The 18,491-nt window shown below is 32.2% G+C and overlaps 1 protein-coding gene across 3 annotated transcripts; it reads left to right on the top strand.

The window, feature by feature from the left end:
* Positions 1–1,857: 1,857 nt before the first annotated feature.
* LOC123676266 (monocarboxylate transporter 3) lies at positions 1,858–18,037 on the top strand. Of its 3 annotated transcripts, none has more exons than XM_045612060.1 (6): positions 1,858–2,079; positions 14,400–15,701; positions 15,780–15,987; positions 16,548–16,726; positions 16,793–17,015; positions 17,335–18,037. In XM_045612060.1, exons 1-6 carry the CDS (start codon positions 2,005–2,007, stop codon positions 17,766–17,768), a joined length of 2,421 nt encoding a protein of 806 aa, XP_045468016.1. In that variant the 5' UTR covers positions 1,858–2,004; the 3' UTR covers positions 17,769–18,037. The 3 variants fall into 3 exon arrangements, with proteins under 3 accessions (XP_045468016.1, XP_045468018.1, XP_045468019.1); XM_045612062.1 differs by lacking the exon at positions 1,858–2,079 and adding an exon at positions 3,278–3,737; XM_045612063.1 differs by lacking the exon at positions 1,858–2,079 and adding an exon at positions 11,801–11,984.
* The last annotated feature ends 454 nt before the right edge of the window (positions 18,038–18,491 follow it).

Here is an 18,491-nt window from a genome sequence, read left to right on the forward strand (position 1 = left end):
ACGAGTACCTATAATTAAATAAATACAAACTTTTTTAATTCAAGAAAATTTCTGATTTTAATAAGCTATATTAAAACTTCTAATATAAAGTGATCATGAAATGGGAGCTTAAATGGAAAAATTGGAACTTTTCCTCAATTCTATACTCTGTTGAAAAAAACAGTATTTTTTCCTAACTCGATTTGGGTAAACTCGTGTGAGAAAGAATAACTATCAAGTTAAAACATTAACATAAGGTAACATGAGATCTGAATGTTATTAAAGGTGCAATACCATCCAAACCTAACATTTTAAAATTTATTTCAATAAAATGTAGGTATGAACTGAATTCCTTAACTTTCCTTAGGACTTGTATTTTAAGTGATTAGTTATATCTACTCTTTTTCTGTATACTTTACTTAGTACTCGATGAACAATGATTGAAGTGCTAGGAACAGTATCTATATCGAAAAAATGACGATAAGAAGCAATTTTGTTTTGACTACAACCAGTGAACATGATACAATTCATTCAAGTGTTATTCGGTACTAGAAAATCAAGAAAGTAAAAGTGGTATTTTTACATGCGCAAACTCAGCTCATGACGTTTTTTCCGCACAACCATTTTAACCCTATCGAAATAATCATAGGCGGAACAGTATGATTCTACATATTATTCGTATAAACCCTTCAATTGTTCGAATTACACATGAGTATATTTGCAGTGTATAGCAATCGAGCTAAAAGCTCTAAAGGTGTGAATGAATTATTCGGGCTGTAAAGTATAATTTTGAATATAAGCCCCGCGCATTATTGATACGGAAATAATAAACCTTCAAGTATAATTTCCAAGTATTTTTTTTCCCTTATGATTTCCATTACTGCTTTTTTATATCTATTCTAGACTAGGGATCAACACATTCAATTGATTGTGACAGTATACAATTTATTTTTGATGAGAGAGCTTGAGGGTTCCAATTTGTCTATATTTATCAGATTCATATTTATTCAGCCTCGTTTCTGAGTCCAAGATTAATAAAACACGTTTCGATATAGATATAAGTTTCTGAGAAGTCTCAAAGGGGGCTTGGAGAGTTTGGAAACATTGAATATTTAACAAAAAATATTTCGTAGAGCTTTACCGTGATGCGAAATACATGAGTTTTTTTTCCAGTGCCGGTTACAGAGGGGCAAGTGAGGCACATGCTCAAGAGTCCGGAGGCAGACGACTCAAGGAGGAAGGGGTTCACGAAAATTATTTATTTGAAAAAAAAAATATTAACTATGGAACGAATTTTCGGAAATTAAGCACTTTTTTATAGTTTTAATTGAAGGAGTGGGTGGACTCTCCTGTACTCAAAGTCACCGTCTTTTAACGACTCCGTATCTCTAGTTGTTTTTGGGTATATTATATAACATTTTAAATGGAAAATTTAAACTGTTTTTTATTTTTGCATATATGTTTATACATTTTGTAAAATCGTTTAAATAAATTGAGATTAATTAACCAAATAAAGAATTGTGAAAAAAAATAAATAATAAAAGACGCTAGAACTCCTCCGTGAGTAACTTAGTTACAATAATAATTTCCAATTATATATAAATTCCTATATAAAATTTAGCCTTGATACATTTGATATCAAAAAAACATGTTTATTAGATTTCAATACATGTAGTTAACAATTTTATTCGGTAAACCGCTTATTTTTTCCTAATTCAGTGTAAATTTTTCATCCTTACGAAATTTTGGAAACATGTTAGATATTTATTCTTACCCTCTACAGGTGCCGCCACTGTTATAGCAGGGGTTGAATTCACAAGGACGCAGTCACTGCCAGGCAACTGAGGTTTGGGGTTGTTTCCGTCAAAGACAAATACCTACTGTATTGCTGAATATAATAAGATTATTCTCGTTTTGTAATGTTCGAGGGTCAGTGTTAAGCTGCTTGTTCTTCAGAAAAATGCAATAGAAGACTGGAAAATAATTAATATCTCAGATTGTTGTTGATGAGCCCCTGTTGGGGCGATGGGTCAAGTTGAGAGTAGAGATGATGACGATCCAGAGAAAGATCCCGATTCTAGGAGAGATTCGGGAATTTTGGTAAGAGTGAGTTTTTCTAATTTTATTATTAGATTAGTAGATAATTTGCAACCTCTAGAAAATTAAGTCGGAATGTTATAGATATTCAACATCACTCTCCTGGTGTTAGTGTTATCACAAACTTTGGTGTTTGTGCTAACTCTTTGCCTTTCATAGCGACAAGTCTCTTTGAATAATATTGAATAGCTACTTATTATGAAAGCCCATTCAACTAATGACTATATGATTCATAGATAAAATGAAATAAATTCTTACAAATCTGCATTACATTGTGAAAAATGGCGAATAGTTAATTGTAATTGTTCAAGTAAAAATATTAAATATAACCTAACATTTCTACAGAAAAATTCAGAGTATATTGCAGGTCCATTTCAAATTAATTATGGGTAATTATATGTGTACTGACAAAATATTTTTTCAGCTAGCTCAAACTATCTTATTCTGTAAAATATCTGTTCTGAATGAAAGATATACAAATCGATCTAGAAAGTAATCAGGTCGAATCAAACAAACCCAAGTTCACTGGTTCATTTCTACCATTCAATTTTATTAGCATGCTTTATCCTAAAGTTGACAATCCTTCGGGAACACAATAATGGTCATAGGTACACCTATACAAATTTGGTATAGTTTTATGTATATAAAGTGCTAAAGATAAATTGATATATGAATTTACGGTTCACAAGAATATTAATTATTATATATTCATAAAAAAAACTCTTGGATGATATTGAAACTATTACCTATATAGTATAAATATAATAATTTTCAATACCTATTAAAAAAATTAAACGGATTCCACCAGGTGAACGATAAAAATTTAGAGAGTTTTTAGAATCCAATCCAAATCAGATAATCGTCTTAAATAATCAGAAATCGCAGATAGATTAATTTGGACCAGTAGAGAAGCTGCGAAATAGTTTGTAGATAACGTACCAGGTAGAATATTATGCTTCAAGTCAGGACTGGATTAACTAAAGTATTATCTTCTAATTTAGTGAAAATGTATAGAATCCGCGCAGAATTTGAGGATTGCAAATAAAAGCAGCTTTATATTTAATTAATTTGGAAAAGTAAACTGTCCTTTGATCACTTTCCAGTTTGAACGTCTTCGATTCTACGTGATTTTTATGGCTAGATCCAACTCTGTATCGAAATCTTATCACGAGCTAATTGTACGGTAGGACTACAAAGCGCCATTTGGATGACGTCACGGATATCATCTGGTACAAGTAAAATTTAGTCAAGGTTAATTTCAATTATTTATATTTACTTTATTATCACACAGTTAAAGCTATCACAACTTCGCACTGCACAAAGTCGACAATTCAATACTCCTACTCTCAACCAGTTTCCGCGGGTTAAAGCTATTCATGACTACAGTTTCCAGAAATTCACAGCACGTGAGTGTAACAGCAGTCGAATATGTTCAGTCCACGACGAATTCATTCATATTTTAAAGTATTTGAACCCTCGGAAAGGGTTAAGGATTGTTGAACAGTGTTTAAAATAAGTGTCATCCGTGTTGTGATACTTAAAACTGGTGCTAACGAGGAATTGTGCGCTCTTGTAGCTAGATACCTGTTAAAATGTCATCAGAAGTTCTGAAACCTGTGAGATCGCAGCCTAGAATTAGGAAAATAAGTACTATAAGCAGGGTAGGACATACTTTTTCTATTCTTTCATAATAACCATACTTTAAATGAGCATTTAAAATAAGCGGTTTAAATGTCAATGGGAATGACCTGTAATTTTCCTTAGTTCTCTATTCTCATTGTTTTTGTTTATCAAATCTCTTCATTCAAAAATTAGGAGAAATATGTTAATGTGTAATAGAATATATATTACAATCTGAAACCTTCTTGATATCTTGTTATTCCTATATTCGATTGAGTAAGCATATTTGATATTAACTTTATAAAATCATTCGTTGCAAATTGTGTGGAATGCCAAGGATGCTTCTTGGATTACGAAGCTGACCGATTAAATTGGACTTTTAACTGCATGATTAATTAATTCTTCGTCTTTTTTGTTCATTGTTTCTCTTTCCTTTGTAAATGAAATGTTTTGGAGCTTCCACTGATACGCTTCTGTCAAATGAAATACAGTTGTCAAAAGTGACAATTCCGTTCAGTTCAAACAATCACATTTGTGATTCATACCAAGATAACATTCATATCGTTTTTAATTCTATTCCCACCGTCTGAAGCTTTAACTCTTTTGTTTGGACTATAAATTATTTTTAAACGATAGGGCGGAAGACAATTATTGAATTAGAAGTACTGTAATTGTTTCACACGATTTTAATAGAATCTTTCAGGTTAGGCCACCCGAAATACACGAAATTCTAAGGCACTACCTCGGGCACTACTGATTTTCGTTTTCGATTACCTATCTAGATATATATATTTTTTTTGAATGAGGTATATGTGTTAGCTACTATTATGATGATTTCCAAATATTTACTTGATAAATAAAAAAGACGTGATCTGATATCGATATCGAAAAGAGATGTCCAATATTGGATATTTACCAGATTTTGATTGGAATAGGTACACCAAATTTCAAAAAGTTTCAATCATATCGATTCTCTTGGGCCTCTACAAAACCTTTTCCTAGCTGAATTCATTTCTATAATGTATAGAATCGAAAAATCGAATAAAAAAAATTCGTCCGTCCGCCGTCCAAAGCTTTCCTGTAGATATTAAAGCTATTGGCATGAAATTTTGTACAAAAATTGGTTGCTGTATCGCATTCATCTTCCTAGCTCGAGAACACGAGTTATCAATTTTTTAAGAAAAAATTAATTTTATATTTTTTTGTCACGTGTTGAGATGTATTGTAAAATTTGCAGTGTTTCTCTTTTGATCGTAGTTTTACAGGAGATCTGTGTTCCGATTTCAAAGTTTCATAATTAGAAATGATAAACGAAAAAAATATATAAAAATAATAAGACTGCTTTTCAATACCTATTGAATAACGAATATCGGGTGTCCCAAGGTGAGTGGCCTATTAGATTATTATGGAAACTATTGATGGTAAAGATTTCAAATTTTGTGGATAGATATTTGGCCATGTAAGGTACATTTTTAAAATAATTTCACATTTCCAGTGTTGCCGGATGTATGACAATTTGGCAACAACTTTGTTATTTTAAATGGGACATCCGGTATTTCTATTTTTTTTATGATACTCCATAAAATATTAAATCTATTCACTCTTACTTTTCTTCCCTATCTTTAACGGTTTTTGAGTTATTAATTATTTTTAGAAATTTTAGATCAAATTGGCGTATTACGAAAATGACTCTAGTTCGCTCAATATTTGAGATTCAAGTCAGAAATTTTGCAAGTCGTTAGATATTGATCTGATCTGTGTCACTGCTTTTGAATTATGGTTGTCAATAATACAGGACGGACCAAAAAAAATCATCATTTGCCAAGTTCCAAAATTGTGAAAAAGTATATTTTTTCAAATTAGACACCTAGTTTATTTTTCAATTTTTGGAATCAGGACAACACACTCTACAATTTTTCTATTCACGTCCCTATACCTATCTCAACTGGATTCCGAGTTATATGCGTTGTATGTGTATATCTTTCTTGAGCCATTATTTATAGAAAAACCTCGGAACAAAACACCTGTTAGGCAATAATTGTTTATTTTGACATTTATGGATTGAACTGATTCATTGATATATCGATCTATGAACGACATAGACAAAATAACAATACAAAAGAAATTAACACTTATTGAATCAATGTGAAATCTAATAAACGCATATAACTCGGAATCCAGTTGAGATAGGTATAGGGACGTGAATAGAAAAATTGTAGAGTGTGTTGTCCTGATTCCAAAAATTGAAAAATAAACTAGGTGTCTAATTTGAAAAAATATACTTTTTCACAATTTTGGAACTTGGCAAATGATGATTTTTTTTGTTCCGTCCTGTATTATTGACAACCATAATTCAAAAGCATTTACACAGATCAGATCAATATCTAACGACTTGCAAAATTTCAGACTTAAATCTCAAATATTGAGCGAACTAGAGTCATTTTCGTAATACGCCAATTTGATTTAAAATTTCGAAAAATAATTAATAACTCATAAACCGTTAAAGATAGGGATGGAAAAGTAAGAGTGAATAGATTCAATATTTTATGGAGTATCATAAAAAAAATAGAAATACCGGATGTCCCATTTAAAATAACAAAGTTGTTGCCAAATTTTCGTACATCCGGCAACACTGGAAATGTGAAATTATTTTAAAATTGTACCTTACATGGCCAAATATCTATCCACAAAATTTTAAATCTTTACCATCAATAGTTTCCATAATAATCTAATAGGCCACTCACCTTGGGACACCCGATATATCATGTTGAAATTAATACTGAAGATTTAGGTGGGTGTACATCGATAATTTCAAACAAACATGATGATTGACACATTTTTATACGGAACTTGAAAATTAAGTTTAAGACAAAAATATTTTGATAACATTTCATCTATTGCGTATTCTGATATTTCGGACGGTTTAAATTGTATATTTTTATCATGTTTATTGATGTTTATTGAAATTCCTAACGATTACGAAAAACAATTACAAAAGATTGGACCAGTCTATATGTAATTTCACTCTTTGATTTATTATTTGTTTTATAGCAAAATATCTGAACAAGTATGGAAAAAATCATATACATACTAAATATCGATATAAAAAATTATAACGAATATCTCAAAGCGAGCTTGAAATTACAAATTGGTCGAATAGGTTATCGCTGAAATATTAAGATTATTTAATAATAATAATCCAGACATAAAAATCCAAAATATTAAGATCAGGTCTCCTTGGTGGCTCATAATAGCCGCAATGTAAGGGGCCAACGAAATGAATATTTTGGTTGAAAGGTACGGTCCAATAAGATGTCCGCCAAGGAGCCCGGATCTTACTCCTATGGATTTTTGAACATTTGCTATGAGTTAATTTTTTAATTCCTTATAGCGAGTTTCTCCAGCATTTTGTCTTTACTTCTTTAATAAAATATGTATTAACAAAATTTAGTCGATTCGTTTGACTCGACAGATAAATTAATACATCTAATGAGAGTAACTTCAATATTCCATCAGAGAAAACAACTGATTCAATCATTAAGAGCTTCAAAATAGAATATAATCAGATTTGAATAATTTCTTATTTTTCGTTGTTATCATGTTAGCCATGATATTGAGGCCGAAAACAAGCAGCTAGTACAAAAGTGTAATGTCATTCGAAAGATCACTAAATGGGATAGTTTTTGCTGAAGAATATTATTGTTCACCTAATAAATAAATATAAATAATAAGTTTATTCGTTCGAAAACTACAAATAAACTTAAAATAAGAATAATTATGTTTATCTGCTTACCAATCAAATTCTTTTGTTATAGCCAATTTCGAGATATGTAATCAAATTTGATGAGACTACAAGGATAACTGGAGTGTGATTGATTTTATAAAAAAAAAATTGAAATATTTCTTAAAAATACAAATGTTGAATTGAAGAATTACCGTCAATATTCGACTATGTGTTATATGACATTTTTTGTTGAAAATCACATGTAGAATCTCGCTTTGAAGTTTTGGACTTTTTGAAGTAGACACACAGTCCACCGGTTCGATTACGAAGAGAATGCATTTTTTTTTTCAGAATATTTCACTCGAGATTTCAATTCTTAAGATAATTCGATGGAAACCGACTTGTGAAGTCGGTTTCCATCGAATTATCTTAAGAACTGAAATATTCTGCTCGATACAAGGTAATAATGAATCATTATACAAAATTCGCAGTCATTTGAAGTCTTCGAATTCCAAAACGTAAACTGAAAATTTTTGGGGTGAAAACATTTGATCTTGAACATTTTTATTAAGAAAATGCTATTCTAGCATACCCCGATGTGAATATTACATCGGGGTATTCTATTGGAGGAGTGTTTTTCTTCTTGATTCGTATCGATAATAACATTTAATATTATTTATTAGAAATAAGAATATTTATTCGTCAAAAAATCATATATATTGTCATAATAATGCGAATAACAATTTCTATTCAGTCCGACTTGAACCTAACAATGATGATAATTGATAACACACAACGTACAATATAGTAATTTGTGTATAATCTTAAGGAATAGCCTACTTGCTATATCAAGGCAGGCGCCAATGTTGTGGGTAGTAGGTATTATGATACTAACATAAAATGCCTGTGATAAAGTTTCACTTGGGAATCGAATGATCATATTAATAGTAGTTAAATATTAATGGTAGTTGTTTGGAAAAATCTTATTCGATATTGATTTCAAATAATAACGAGTGGGTCCAATAGTCCACAGGAAAACAATATGTGTCATCGAGATGAAACAATAATCTTCCGCTACAATAAAATTCCATAACCTATAAAAAATTATTCAGATTATATTAAAATGATCAGATTTTGATATGAAAGAACACTTGAGTCACTTATGAATGATCTTTCGATCTTCTGCTGGTTTATGTTGAAACATTTCTGTTAGAGTTAGAGGAACAAATAATTGAAATAAATGTTACCTTCCTGAATTATCTTATCTGCCGAAGTAGTTGGGTCAGCTATTAGAATTTTTTCCTTGTATTTTATACAGGGAATTTAGTTAATTACAATTTGGGTAGCCTGAATCAGTGTTTATAATGGTTTATTCGTTTATGTTTATGAATTTTATCAAAAACTTTCAACCCTTGAATATGCTTCAATTGATTTTCATGTAAATTTAAAGGATTAAGTCTCGGAAAACTACCAATATTCATTTTCAGTTAATAATCAGAATCGCAAGCCCGGAGTGAAAATATATTCAATCTTATATCTAGTAAAAACTCTGAAATTATGACATTATTTAACGAATAATTTCAATAACCATCACCAAAGCACTGCATTTTGATAATTCAATGCGAGATTCAATGTCATTTCACTGAACTTGACTTTTTTTTTTAGCGAACGTCCAAGAATGTTACTTTGTAAATGATCCCAATATGGCAGGAGGCGAAACACCAAAACGATTATACCGCGTCGTCAGGGTGTATATTCATTTATCAATACACCGTAACTATGGGAAATTTACGGGTTCAAAGAAAACACGCTGGAATGCGAAATTATCCGGTCATTTTGATGCACGAGTGTAATTCGGGGGAATATTTCCCGAATAAACTGTTACATTACTTGTCAAATTGATTTAGAATGGAATTGCCATAGATTCGAACTGTGTAAGTTGCATAGAAACTATGCATCTATGAACAGAACAATTATCGCAGTGCAGTTTCGCTTCCTACAATGCAATACAATTATCGCTGTAATTTTCGATAATTGTTCTCCAGATACATAGAATTTTTGACAGGAGGGAAATATTCATAAAAACTGCATGAGTTCATTTTCATTTTTGGAGAAAGAGCCCGACACCGAAGGTGGAGGGCTCTTTCTCCAAAAATGAAAATGACCGAATGCAGTTTTTCAAGGAAAACACGCTGGAATGCGAAATTATCCGGTCATTTTGATGCACGAGTGTAATTCGGGGGAATATTTCCCGAATAAACTGTTACATCACTTGTCAAACTGATGTATAATGGAAATGCCATAGATTCGAACTGTGTAAGATGCATAGAAACTATGCATCTATGAACAGAACAATTATCGCAGTGCAGTTTCGCTTCCTACAATGCAATTATCGCTGTAATTTTCGATAATTGTTCTCCAGATACATAGAATTTTTGACAGGAGGGAAATATTCGCTGTAATTTTCGATAATTGTTCTTCAGATACATAGCATTTTTGACAGGAGGGAAATATTCAATATTCTGACGGAGTCATTTATTATTTATTTTGTTTACAATGTTCCATTTTGTTCACCTTGAGTACTTTTAGCGTTTTTATTCAGGATAAAAAATACAGAATTCGTATTGCAAATGGAATTCCATGAGCCGAAGCCGATGAAAATGTTGCATAAGGTTTACGGTGAATCGAATTTATCAGAAACACGTGCGTATGAGTAGTACAGACTACAGAGCATTAAAAAAAAGCAAATCAATAAAGTTAATCAAAACTGAAGGTGATGTTAAAAGTTATTTTATTATTATCGAGGTGTTGTGCAATCGGATTTCTTGTCAGATTGTAGGCTGCGGCAGACTTTTTTCACTTTTTAAAACTCAATTCACTATTTTGAGGCATCCGTTTTCAGTCAATAAAAATTTTATTTAGGATGACACGTTTGCAAAGTGTTTTGATATTTTTATTATTTGTTGACATTATAGTGTATTACTCTGAATAAGAGTTTACTTTAAAGGAGATAAAATGAACTTAGATGATTAATACGTCAAGTTCTGTGTTTTATGATCAATATCCTATATTGACATGACTATAATTTCGACACAATGTCTGCAAATTTTGAATTTTGAGCGTAGAATGGTTGAACGGATGAGGTTCGACTCGCTGTTGATGAATTCATGGTTAAATTCAATAATGTCAGTCCGTAAACATTGTAACGAATCGGTTTGAAGAACAATCAAAAATAAGAAAAGTACCGAATTGGAGTTTTTGGAATTTGGAACTTGTGAGCGCTCATCAGTGTGTGCACTGATTCCATTTTGTTTCAGACTCTGTCCACCTGTTGCTTTGGTGAAAACTTACCAGATTTCTGTAAGGTGGCGCTCTTCAGAATTGTTCAAAACGAAATATTGATTTGAGACACTGCAAACTTTTACAAGAAATTACAATTCAGTTCATATCGATTTTTTAATGAATTGAATGAAATATAATAACTGACGGCTATAGGTCTCTTCAGTGTATAGAAGATTGTCACGAGCATGGAATATAAAATATTATTATTCTATGCTTAAAGGCACGAGAGTAGAGAATCGCGAAAAATGTCAAATATAAAAGCTATATGCGCCATCTGAAACTGCCATGATCTCTCACAATCAAGTAGGCTTAAATCTGAAAAATCACTCGTTTTGTCTGAAAGTTTCACGGGTATAAGTGGACATACCAGGGTCTATGCATCTTAGATATACCTGTAAGCCTCAGTATAGGAACTATACTGTGGCTTATACTAGTTCCTATACTGTGATTGATGCATTGATGAACGAATGTTCAAAAACCTCTGTTTTTTTTTTTGTAAAACTATCAGTAATATACTTCCATTTTTCACAGTAGATCCTCAAAGACATAATTTCAATAGTTTCAGAGTTATGAATATTTCAAATTTTTTTAGATTTTTGGTAAAAAACTCCCGCAACATGATATTCAATAAAAAAATTTTCTTATGCATTATAAAAATTAAATAATTTCCTAACATTCACAGAATGTTTTGCCCGAGAGCATCGAAAATTGAAATAATCCTGTATCAATTGAAGTAATTCCTTTCAAATATTTCCAACTTAATATCCGAGTTAATATCATTGGAATTGGAATTCTCGCAATATAATCTAAATTACGTCGAATTTATCTTATCGTCAGGTTATAGCAATTTTTTGGCAAATTTTAATTGAACAGATGCATAATAAAATCAGGGACGTCGATCAAAATTGAATAAGCGGAATTTTAAAACTGATATATTCATCGACTCATTACTTATTAGGTATGAAGGTTCGTTATCCCATATCAGATCAGATAGATACTGATTGAAAACGAATTATTTCTAGATATTTTAAACAAATACTCACTGAAGATATCAGGGGTAGAGATAATAATTTCTAGGGCCAACTCATTGCCCACTCAGTTATTGAAAGTAATACTCGTTTCGAAAAAAAATTATACGCGATGGATAAATTCGAGTAAATTATTGTTTAGTGAGAAGTTTACCTTTCGTTTTATCGACCAATAAAGGTTGCATCACACCATGGTATGTTTTAAACTATTCAATGTAACCCGATTTGTACCAGTAGAGTTGTTAAGTGTTTTTTTTTTATTTCGAAATAAGATTTGAAATCACTTTAAAAGATCGCAGTAACGTTTCTTTTTGTAGGTATTGAGGATCGTGTCAGTATCCAGGGAAATTTATTTTCTAGACGTTTCTGTTCAATGCAGATGTGTAGGATGTACATGTCATGTGATATGATATGTATTCGTTTTACCATGTTGCTTACGTTTCAGTTCTCTTGAGAGACTACTTTGTATAATAGAAGACACACATTGTCTTATTTGCATAATTTTAATTTACTCTAGTTTATAAAATTTGTAATAGCACAGATCGAATTTTTTTATTTCTTTTTTATATCCGAAAATAATTAAAAATGTTTTAGAGCTTCGGAGATTAGCTCTTACCCATTATGTCCTAGGCGTTATCAAGGGGTAAAAGATCTGGAGATCCAAGTGGCCGTGGCAATAAATTAACTCAGTAGGCCAAAGTATACGTGGAATCATTATGTTGATTGCAAAGAGTTAACACGACTGGTAGATCATGTCTTGCCACTTTAGAACATGTAGCATTTGGTATTGCATCTTGTAAAAAGTAAAAAGCCTCCATAGAAAATTGGAGTCAACGTTTTTGATGTGCTTTTCTTATACTTGTTTTAAGTTTAGTAGTGTTCTCAATGTTGACAATCAGCTGTTTTAAACTGAAGGAATTTTTTTTTATCCAGTTACAAACTAAGGCACTAGATGTTGAATGTGAAAATTGAATTGTTAACACATATTTGTCTTTTGCGTAACTTCGCAGTGTTTCTCTTTCGCTTCAAAATAGGCCTCAGTTTCGGCGATTACTTCTTGATTGGCGCTAAATTTCTTTCCAGCGAGCATTCTTTTGAGGTCCAAGAACAGGAAAAAGTCGCTGGGGGCCATATCTGGCGAACACGGTGGATGCAGAAGCAATTCGAAGCTCAATTCATGCAATATTGCCAATGTTTTCATTGATTTGTGACACGGCGCATTGTCTTGATAAAACAGCTTCTTTTTTCTCTTCAAATGGGGCGTTTTTTTAACGATTTCATACTTTAAACGATCCAATAACGCTATATAATAATCTCTGTTGATGGTCTGGCCCTTTTGGAGCAAATCAATGCATATTATACTTTGCGCATCCCAGAATACTGATGCCATAACCTTGCCAGCAGACTGTTGTGTTTTTTCTCGCTTTGGATTCGGTTCATCGTGTGCAATCAACTCGAATGACTGTCGATTGGACTCCGGAGTGAAATGATGGAGCCGTGTTTCATCCACTGCACTTAAACAGCTTCAAACACTGCTCAAAATCATTAACACGTTGTTGCTTTTGATCGATTGTGAGCTCGCGCTTGTAACGTTACAATTATTGCCCTCTTGGGAAAAAATGGTCGAGTTGAGACTCTTTGATAAATTTCTAGGGGTGGTTTGGTTTATTTGGTAACGAAACTGCTACACAGGCTTTCACAAGTTGAATGAAATTAAAATTTTTAATGGTCGACCTGTTCACTCTACACAAAAATTAGACAACTTATCTTGAATAAATCGGGTTTCACTAGCTGCTTCATTGGACTATCACGATGCCTGATCTCAGCAAGAAACTATAGTACTACAGTTTTCATTCATATATATGAACATATATTCTTAACTACAACGGGGTTGTATTTCAGGAACAAGGGTAGTTTGATGTTCTAAGGAAGGTTTCTTGCTGTTCAATATTCTAATCGCATTTTAAAAATTCCATTAGCTCATCATAAATTACCAGCATGCGAAATCGTTCAATCCCTTCAAAAGGGATACTCCCCCTCCATGCACAATATATTTAATAATAATAATTTAATATAAGAAATATGTATTTGAAATTGTGAAAATTGAAATATCTAATATAAAAACGCTCTTCATGCTTGAATCTTTGTTTTTATTTTATTTGTAATTAATTTGCGCTTAGTAAGGCCGAATCCATTAAATATCTTCAATCTGAATTAGGAACTGTTTTCAAGAAAAAACCAACATAAAATACCGTGAAGTGTACAATTAAAATGATCAGAATAGGTTACGATTCAAATGATCCACGTGACAGAAAAATACTGGAAATTTTATATAAAGGCTCACATTCACTTTATTATAATCGTTCACAGTTCTTCTGGGAGTTTAGTATTTATTTTCAAGAATTGATTGAAACTATCAATGTTATTTATTGGAAGTAACATTCAGTACAAAATCAAGAAATTAATTTCTCAATTTATTTCTGTCATTGAATAAAAAGTAATTGTATTGAACGATGATATTACATACAAATGTCTTCATCATAAAACCTTACATCTAACTCTCTAACATTTTCTCACAGAATATTAAAAAAAGTTTCTTTATTTTTCAGACGGAAAGTGAAGTAGCATGTGAAGAAGTAGCAAGACTTACAGCTGAACAAGAAGAGGGCGACTACGATGCAGTATCCTACTGCGATTACCACGACCTACCCCAGCCCCCAGACGGAGGCTACGGTTGGGTTATTGTCTTTGCATCATTCATGTGTAACATGATTGTAGATGGTATCGCATACACTTTCGGTATATTCCTATCAGACATGGTTTCGTATTATGGTGAAACGAAAGGTAAAACAGCATGGGTGGGATCTCTGCTATCTGGGATGTATCTAGCATGTGGCCCTATAGTGAGTGCTCTAACGAATAAATTCGGCTGTCGAGCGGTTTGCATTGCTGGCAGTTTGATTTCGACAGCTTCTTTTGCACTCTGCATATTTAGTCCAACCGTGAACTGGTTGATGTTAACATATGGAGTCTTCGGTGGCATAGGTTTCGGCTTGATATACTTACCGGCTGTAGTATGTGTAGGTTATTATTTTGAGACGAAGAGATCTTTAGCTACTGGTATTGCTGTATGCGGTTCGGGTGTGGGTACTTTTGCTTTCGCCCCATTGGCCACTATGTTGTTAGAATCATATGGATGGAAAGGTGCTAATCTAATTCTCGCGGGTCTCATTCTAAATTGCGTTATTTTTGGTGCTTTGATGAGACCCCTAGAATATCCTAAAGAAACCTACGACAAACCACTTCTCCAAAGAATGGCAGAAGAGAGACGAATTCAGATGGAAAGGGGGAGTATAGGTGGATCATATTTCATGGTACAATTACCAGATGGAACCATGGAGAAAAGAATGAAACAACCTATAAATATCGATCCTGGTGTGCACTCGAGCTTGAATCTAGATCAGTTGGCTCCTGGAACTCCAATTACACCAATTCCTACTGTTCCAACGTTACCTACAATAGCGGAGGTCAAAGTCACTGATCACAGTGAGAGTTCAAATAGTCCGAGCCCAAAAGAAAGTAGCAATGAAATAAGAGTAAAGAAAAACTCTAGAATTGAAGAGATTAGAAGCCAGGAAAAAAGACGGGATTCTAGTGATACAGAAATAAATTCATCAAAATTGCCTAGGAACGCTAGTCAGCCAGCTTTTACAACTCACGTTTCTTTACCCAAAAATGGATCTGTCCCAACTTTTGATAGAATGAGGAAGACTTCAGTTGGGGAGAGATTCAAACCAAACCTTGCTCCTATAAAGTCGAATTCTAGAAGTAGCATGAACTCCAATGGGGACATGAGGAGACTCAGGAACAGCTCAGCCGCCTCTTTTCTGAGCAGAAACAATAATAGCGAAGTAAGTATTCAATGCAATGAAAAGCATGATTGTATCAACTGTGATTCACAATACATAAAATTTATTTTTTATTTACAGGTAGACGTAGAGAGTCTAGTACATAATTCTAGGTTATCCTTGTCAAGAGAAAAAAGCAATATGGTCCGACCTCTTTCGAGAAAAGACATCTTTTATTCTAGATCAGTAGTCAATCTTCCTGAATTTCAAACTCAAAAATCTCTCACAAACTATAGGCAGAGTATATTGAGCATTCCAAGAGCTAGAACTGAAATGTCAGAAGGAGATCGTAAGTATTCAAATAAGATGAGCAGTAATATATTAGTTCAATGAAAATTATACACAGGGTGAGAAAAAGGGACTCAGATTTGGCAATAACATATTACAAAATGTTCCTTAACTCGAACCATTTAATTTTCAGCGGTCAGAAAACGTGGGCATTAGAGCAATTCAATAAAAACAATTTATTCAACAATAGTAAATTGAAACCTGTTTCATGACTTGCGTGAATTTGCGCATTGTACAGTGTTCTGTTGAATAAATGTACTTTGCAAAAACTCACACATACTGCATGCCTCAACCTGTATAGTACGAGTGTGGCTAAATGAAATCACATAATATATTTTTTATCGTCTTGTTGTATGTTCTGATGTATTAGTTCATATCTCAAAATAATAAACAAATGTTTATTACTCTGGAATTCATATATGTAGGAAGGTCCTTCACTTCCTGATACAAATTACTATTCCGATATTGATTTAAACATTAGAATTTTAGTGTTATTTCAGTATTATTAATTTTTTTGTGAAAGTGCTGTTTTTCCATAAAATATTTTCCTTCAACTTACAGCTGCTGACCTTTGTCCATGCTTAGCTTTACCAGAAAGTTTCAAGTCTGCTCTGTCCCAAATGATGGATGTCAGTTTGCTCAAAGATCCAGTGTTCACCTTTATAGGAATATCTAATTTCTTTGGTATGGCAGGATTGTACGTTCCATTTGTATATCTGGTTGACTGTGCAAAAGAAAAGGTAATTTTGATTGCATATTTATTTTTTAATTCAGCAATAAGTGTTCAAAACATTCCATTTTTTCAGGGTATTGATCCAGGCCAAGCTTCATTTTTGATATCAATTATTGGTATAACCAACACCATTGGTCGTGTTGCATGTGGATATTTTGCTGATTTCCCACAAGTTGATGCTCTATTTGTAAATAATATATGCCTGATAATTTCCACAATTTCTGTTGCTATGGTACCTCTTTGTGCAACATACTATTCCTATGTGGCCGTCGCAGTTTTCTTTGGAATAGCAGTTTGTTAGTATAACTTACTACTTTCAAATCATAATTTTTAGAACCTTTGTTGATAAATATAATATCAGATGTACTATTTGATTGCCAATAATTATGCAGCCAAATTCATTCATCTGATATTGATAAGACTCATTGCACTTTTACTAATAAATAAACTCAGAAAGAAGAAAATAATAAGAAAATCTTGATATGAAGATAGTTTGAAAAAGAGTCCCAGTTATAAACGAAATATCAATTAAAAAAAATTATCATATTTTCTATTGAACTTATTTACATTTCTTCTAGAACGTAACATGTTTATTAATTTTTTTTTCTTTTGCAGCTGGTTATATCTCTTTAACATCAATCATATTGGTTGACTTACTAGGGCTTGATAAATTGACTAACGCATTTGGTTTGCTGATACTTTTCCGTGGTGCAGCCGCCATTGTCGGTTCTCCATTGGCTGGTGCCTTATTAGATGCAACCAAAGGTTACGAAGTGCCATTTTATGTTGCTGGTGGACTTTTCGCAATATCAGCTGTAACTAGTTTCATAGCACCGTGTTTGAAACGCTTTGTTCCAGAAAATTCACAACAAGTGGACGAAGGGGATGCGCTGACCCCAATTGATGAGGATGATGAAGAAGATGAGCCAATAACAATGGCAAGAACGGGTAGAGAAAACAGTGTTCCTATGCCGAAAATCATAGAAACAGCTTCCAGTCCAATAAGTCCTAATGAAAAAGAAATAAAACAAATCGAATCTGTTTTGTAGGCCTACTTATCAATTTGAGTTCAAAGTGTAATTTTCCAACTTATGCTTTCAGCATTGAATATTGAGATTTACTCATTTGCCTCTGTACATAAATTTCATTAGTCAGTGTGAGTCTTTAGAAAATGATTTTTCAATTTTTCTATTCTTTAATGACATTTTTCGTCATACTCTGTGTAAACATGTAGTTACTTACAATTAATTTTACGTGATTTTTATTGTATGAACTAATATATTCTGTTTTATGTGATTAATACAGTATTTAAACATCATGAGTGGCAAACGAATTATAATTTTAATTCTTAACTTCCTGAAATAATTTCATCATTGTTGTTCAATGATTTGAGACTGGTTTTATCGAAAAAAATGAAGTTGTTGAAGTAGAAAGAGTAATTTTAAGTAATTTTTTTGTATGAAGAGATATAACACTAAATGATATATATGGAGTTTATTACAAAATTCAAACGATACAAAATATATCTGTATTATTATAATAGTAACATGATGTTCTGAGAATCATATTTTTTTCTGTTAATTCATATCAAAGAATTAAATTGTTGCTTATAAAAAAGGAAGATGATTATTATTATCAACAAATTTGAGGAGTTTAATGTAGATATGAATAAAATTCGAAAGTTGCTTTTTGTAGATATTTGTCGAATTTTCAATTCAAGGGCAATACTTCTTCAATTATATAAAAATTACTGTTAAATAAAAAAACAAAAT

Source organism: Harmonia axyridis, chromosome 3, assembly GCF_914767665.1.
Source record: "Harmonia axyridis chromosome 3, icHarAxyr1.1, whole genome shotgun sequence".
NCBI classification, from domain to species: domain Eukaryota; kingdom Metazoa; phylum Arthropoda; class Insecta; order Coleoptera; family Coccinellidae; genus Harmonia; species Harmonia axyridis.

What these genes read in the sequence shown, in the direction of transcription:
- LOC123676266 (XM_045612060.1), top strand. Translation starts at nt 2,005, where the DNA reads ATGGGTCAAGTTGAGAGTAGAGATGATGACGATCCAGAGAAAGATCCC. An exon ending in GCAGAAACAATAATAGCGAA is followed by an intron (nt 15,702 to 15,779) that starts GTAAGTATTCAA and finishes TTTTATTTACAG; the next exon opens with GTAGACGTAGAGAGTCTAGT. An exon ending in TTGACTGTGCAAAAGAAAAG is followed by an intron (nt 16,727 to 16,792) that starts GTAATTTTGATT and finishes CCATTTTTTCAG; the next exon opens with GGTATTGATCCAGGCCAAGC.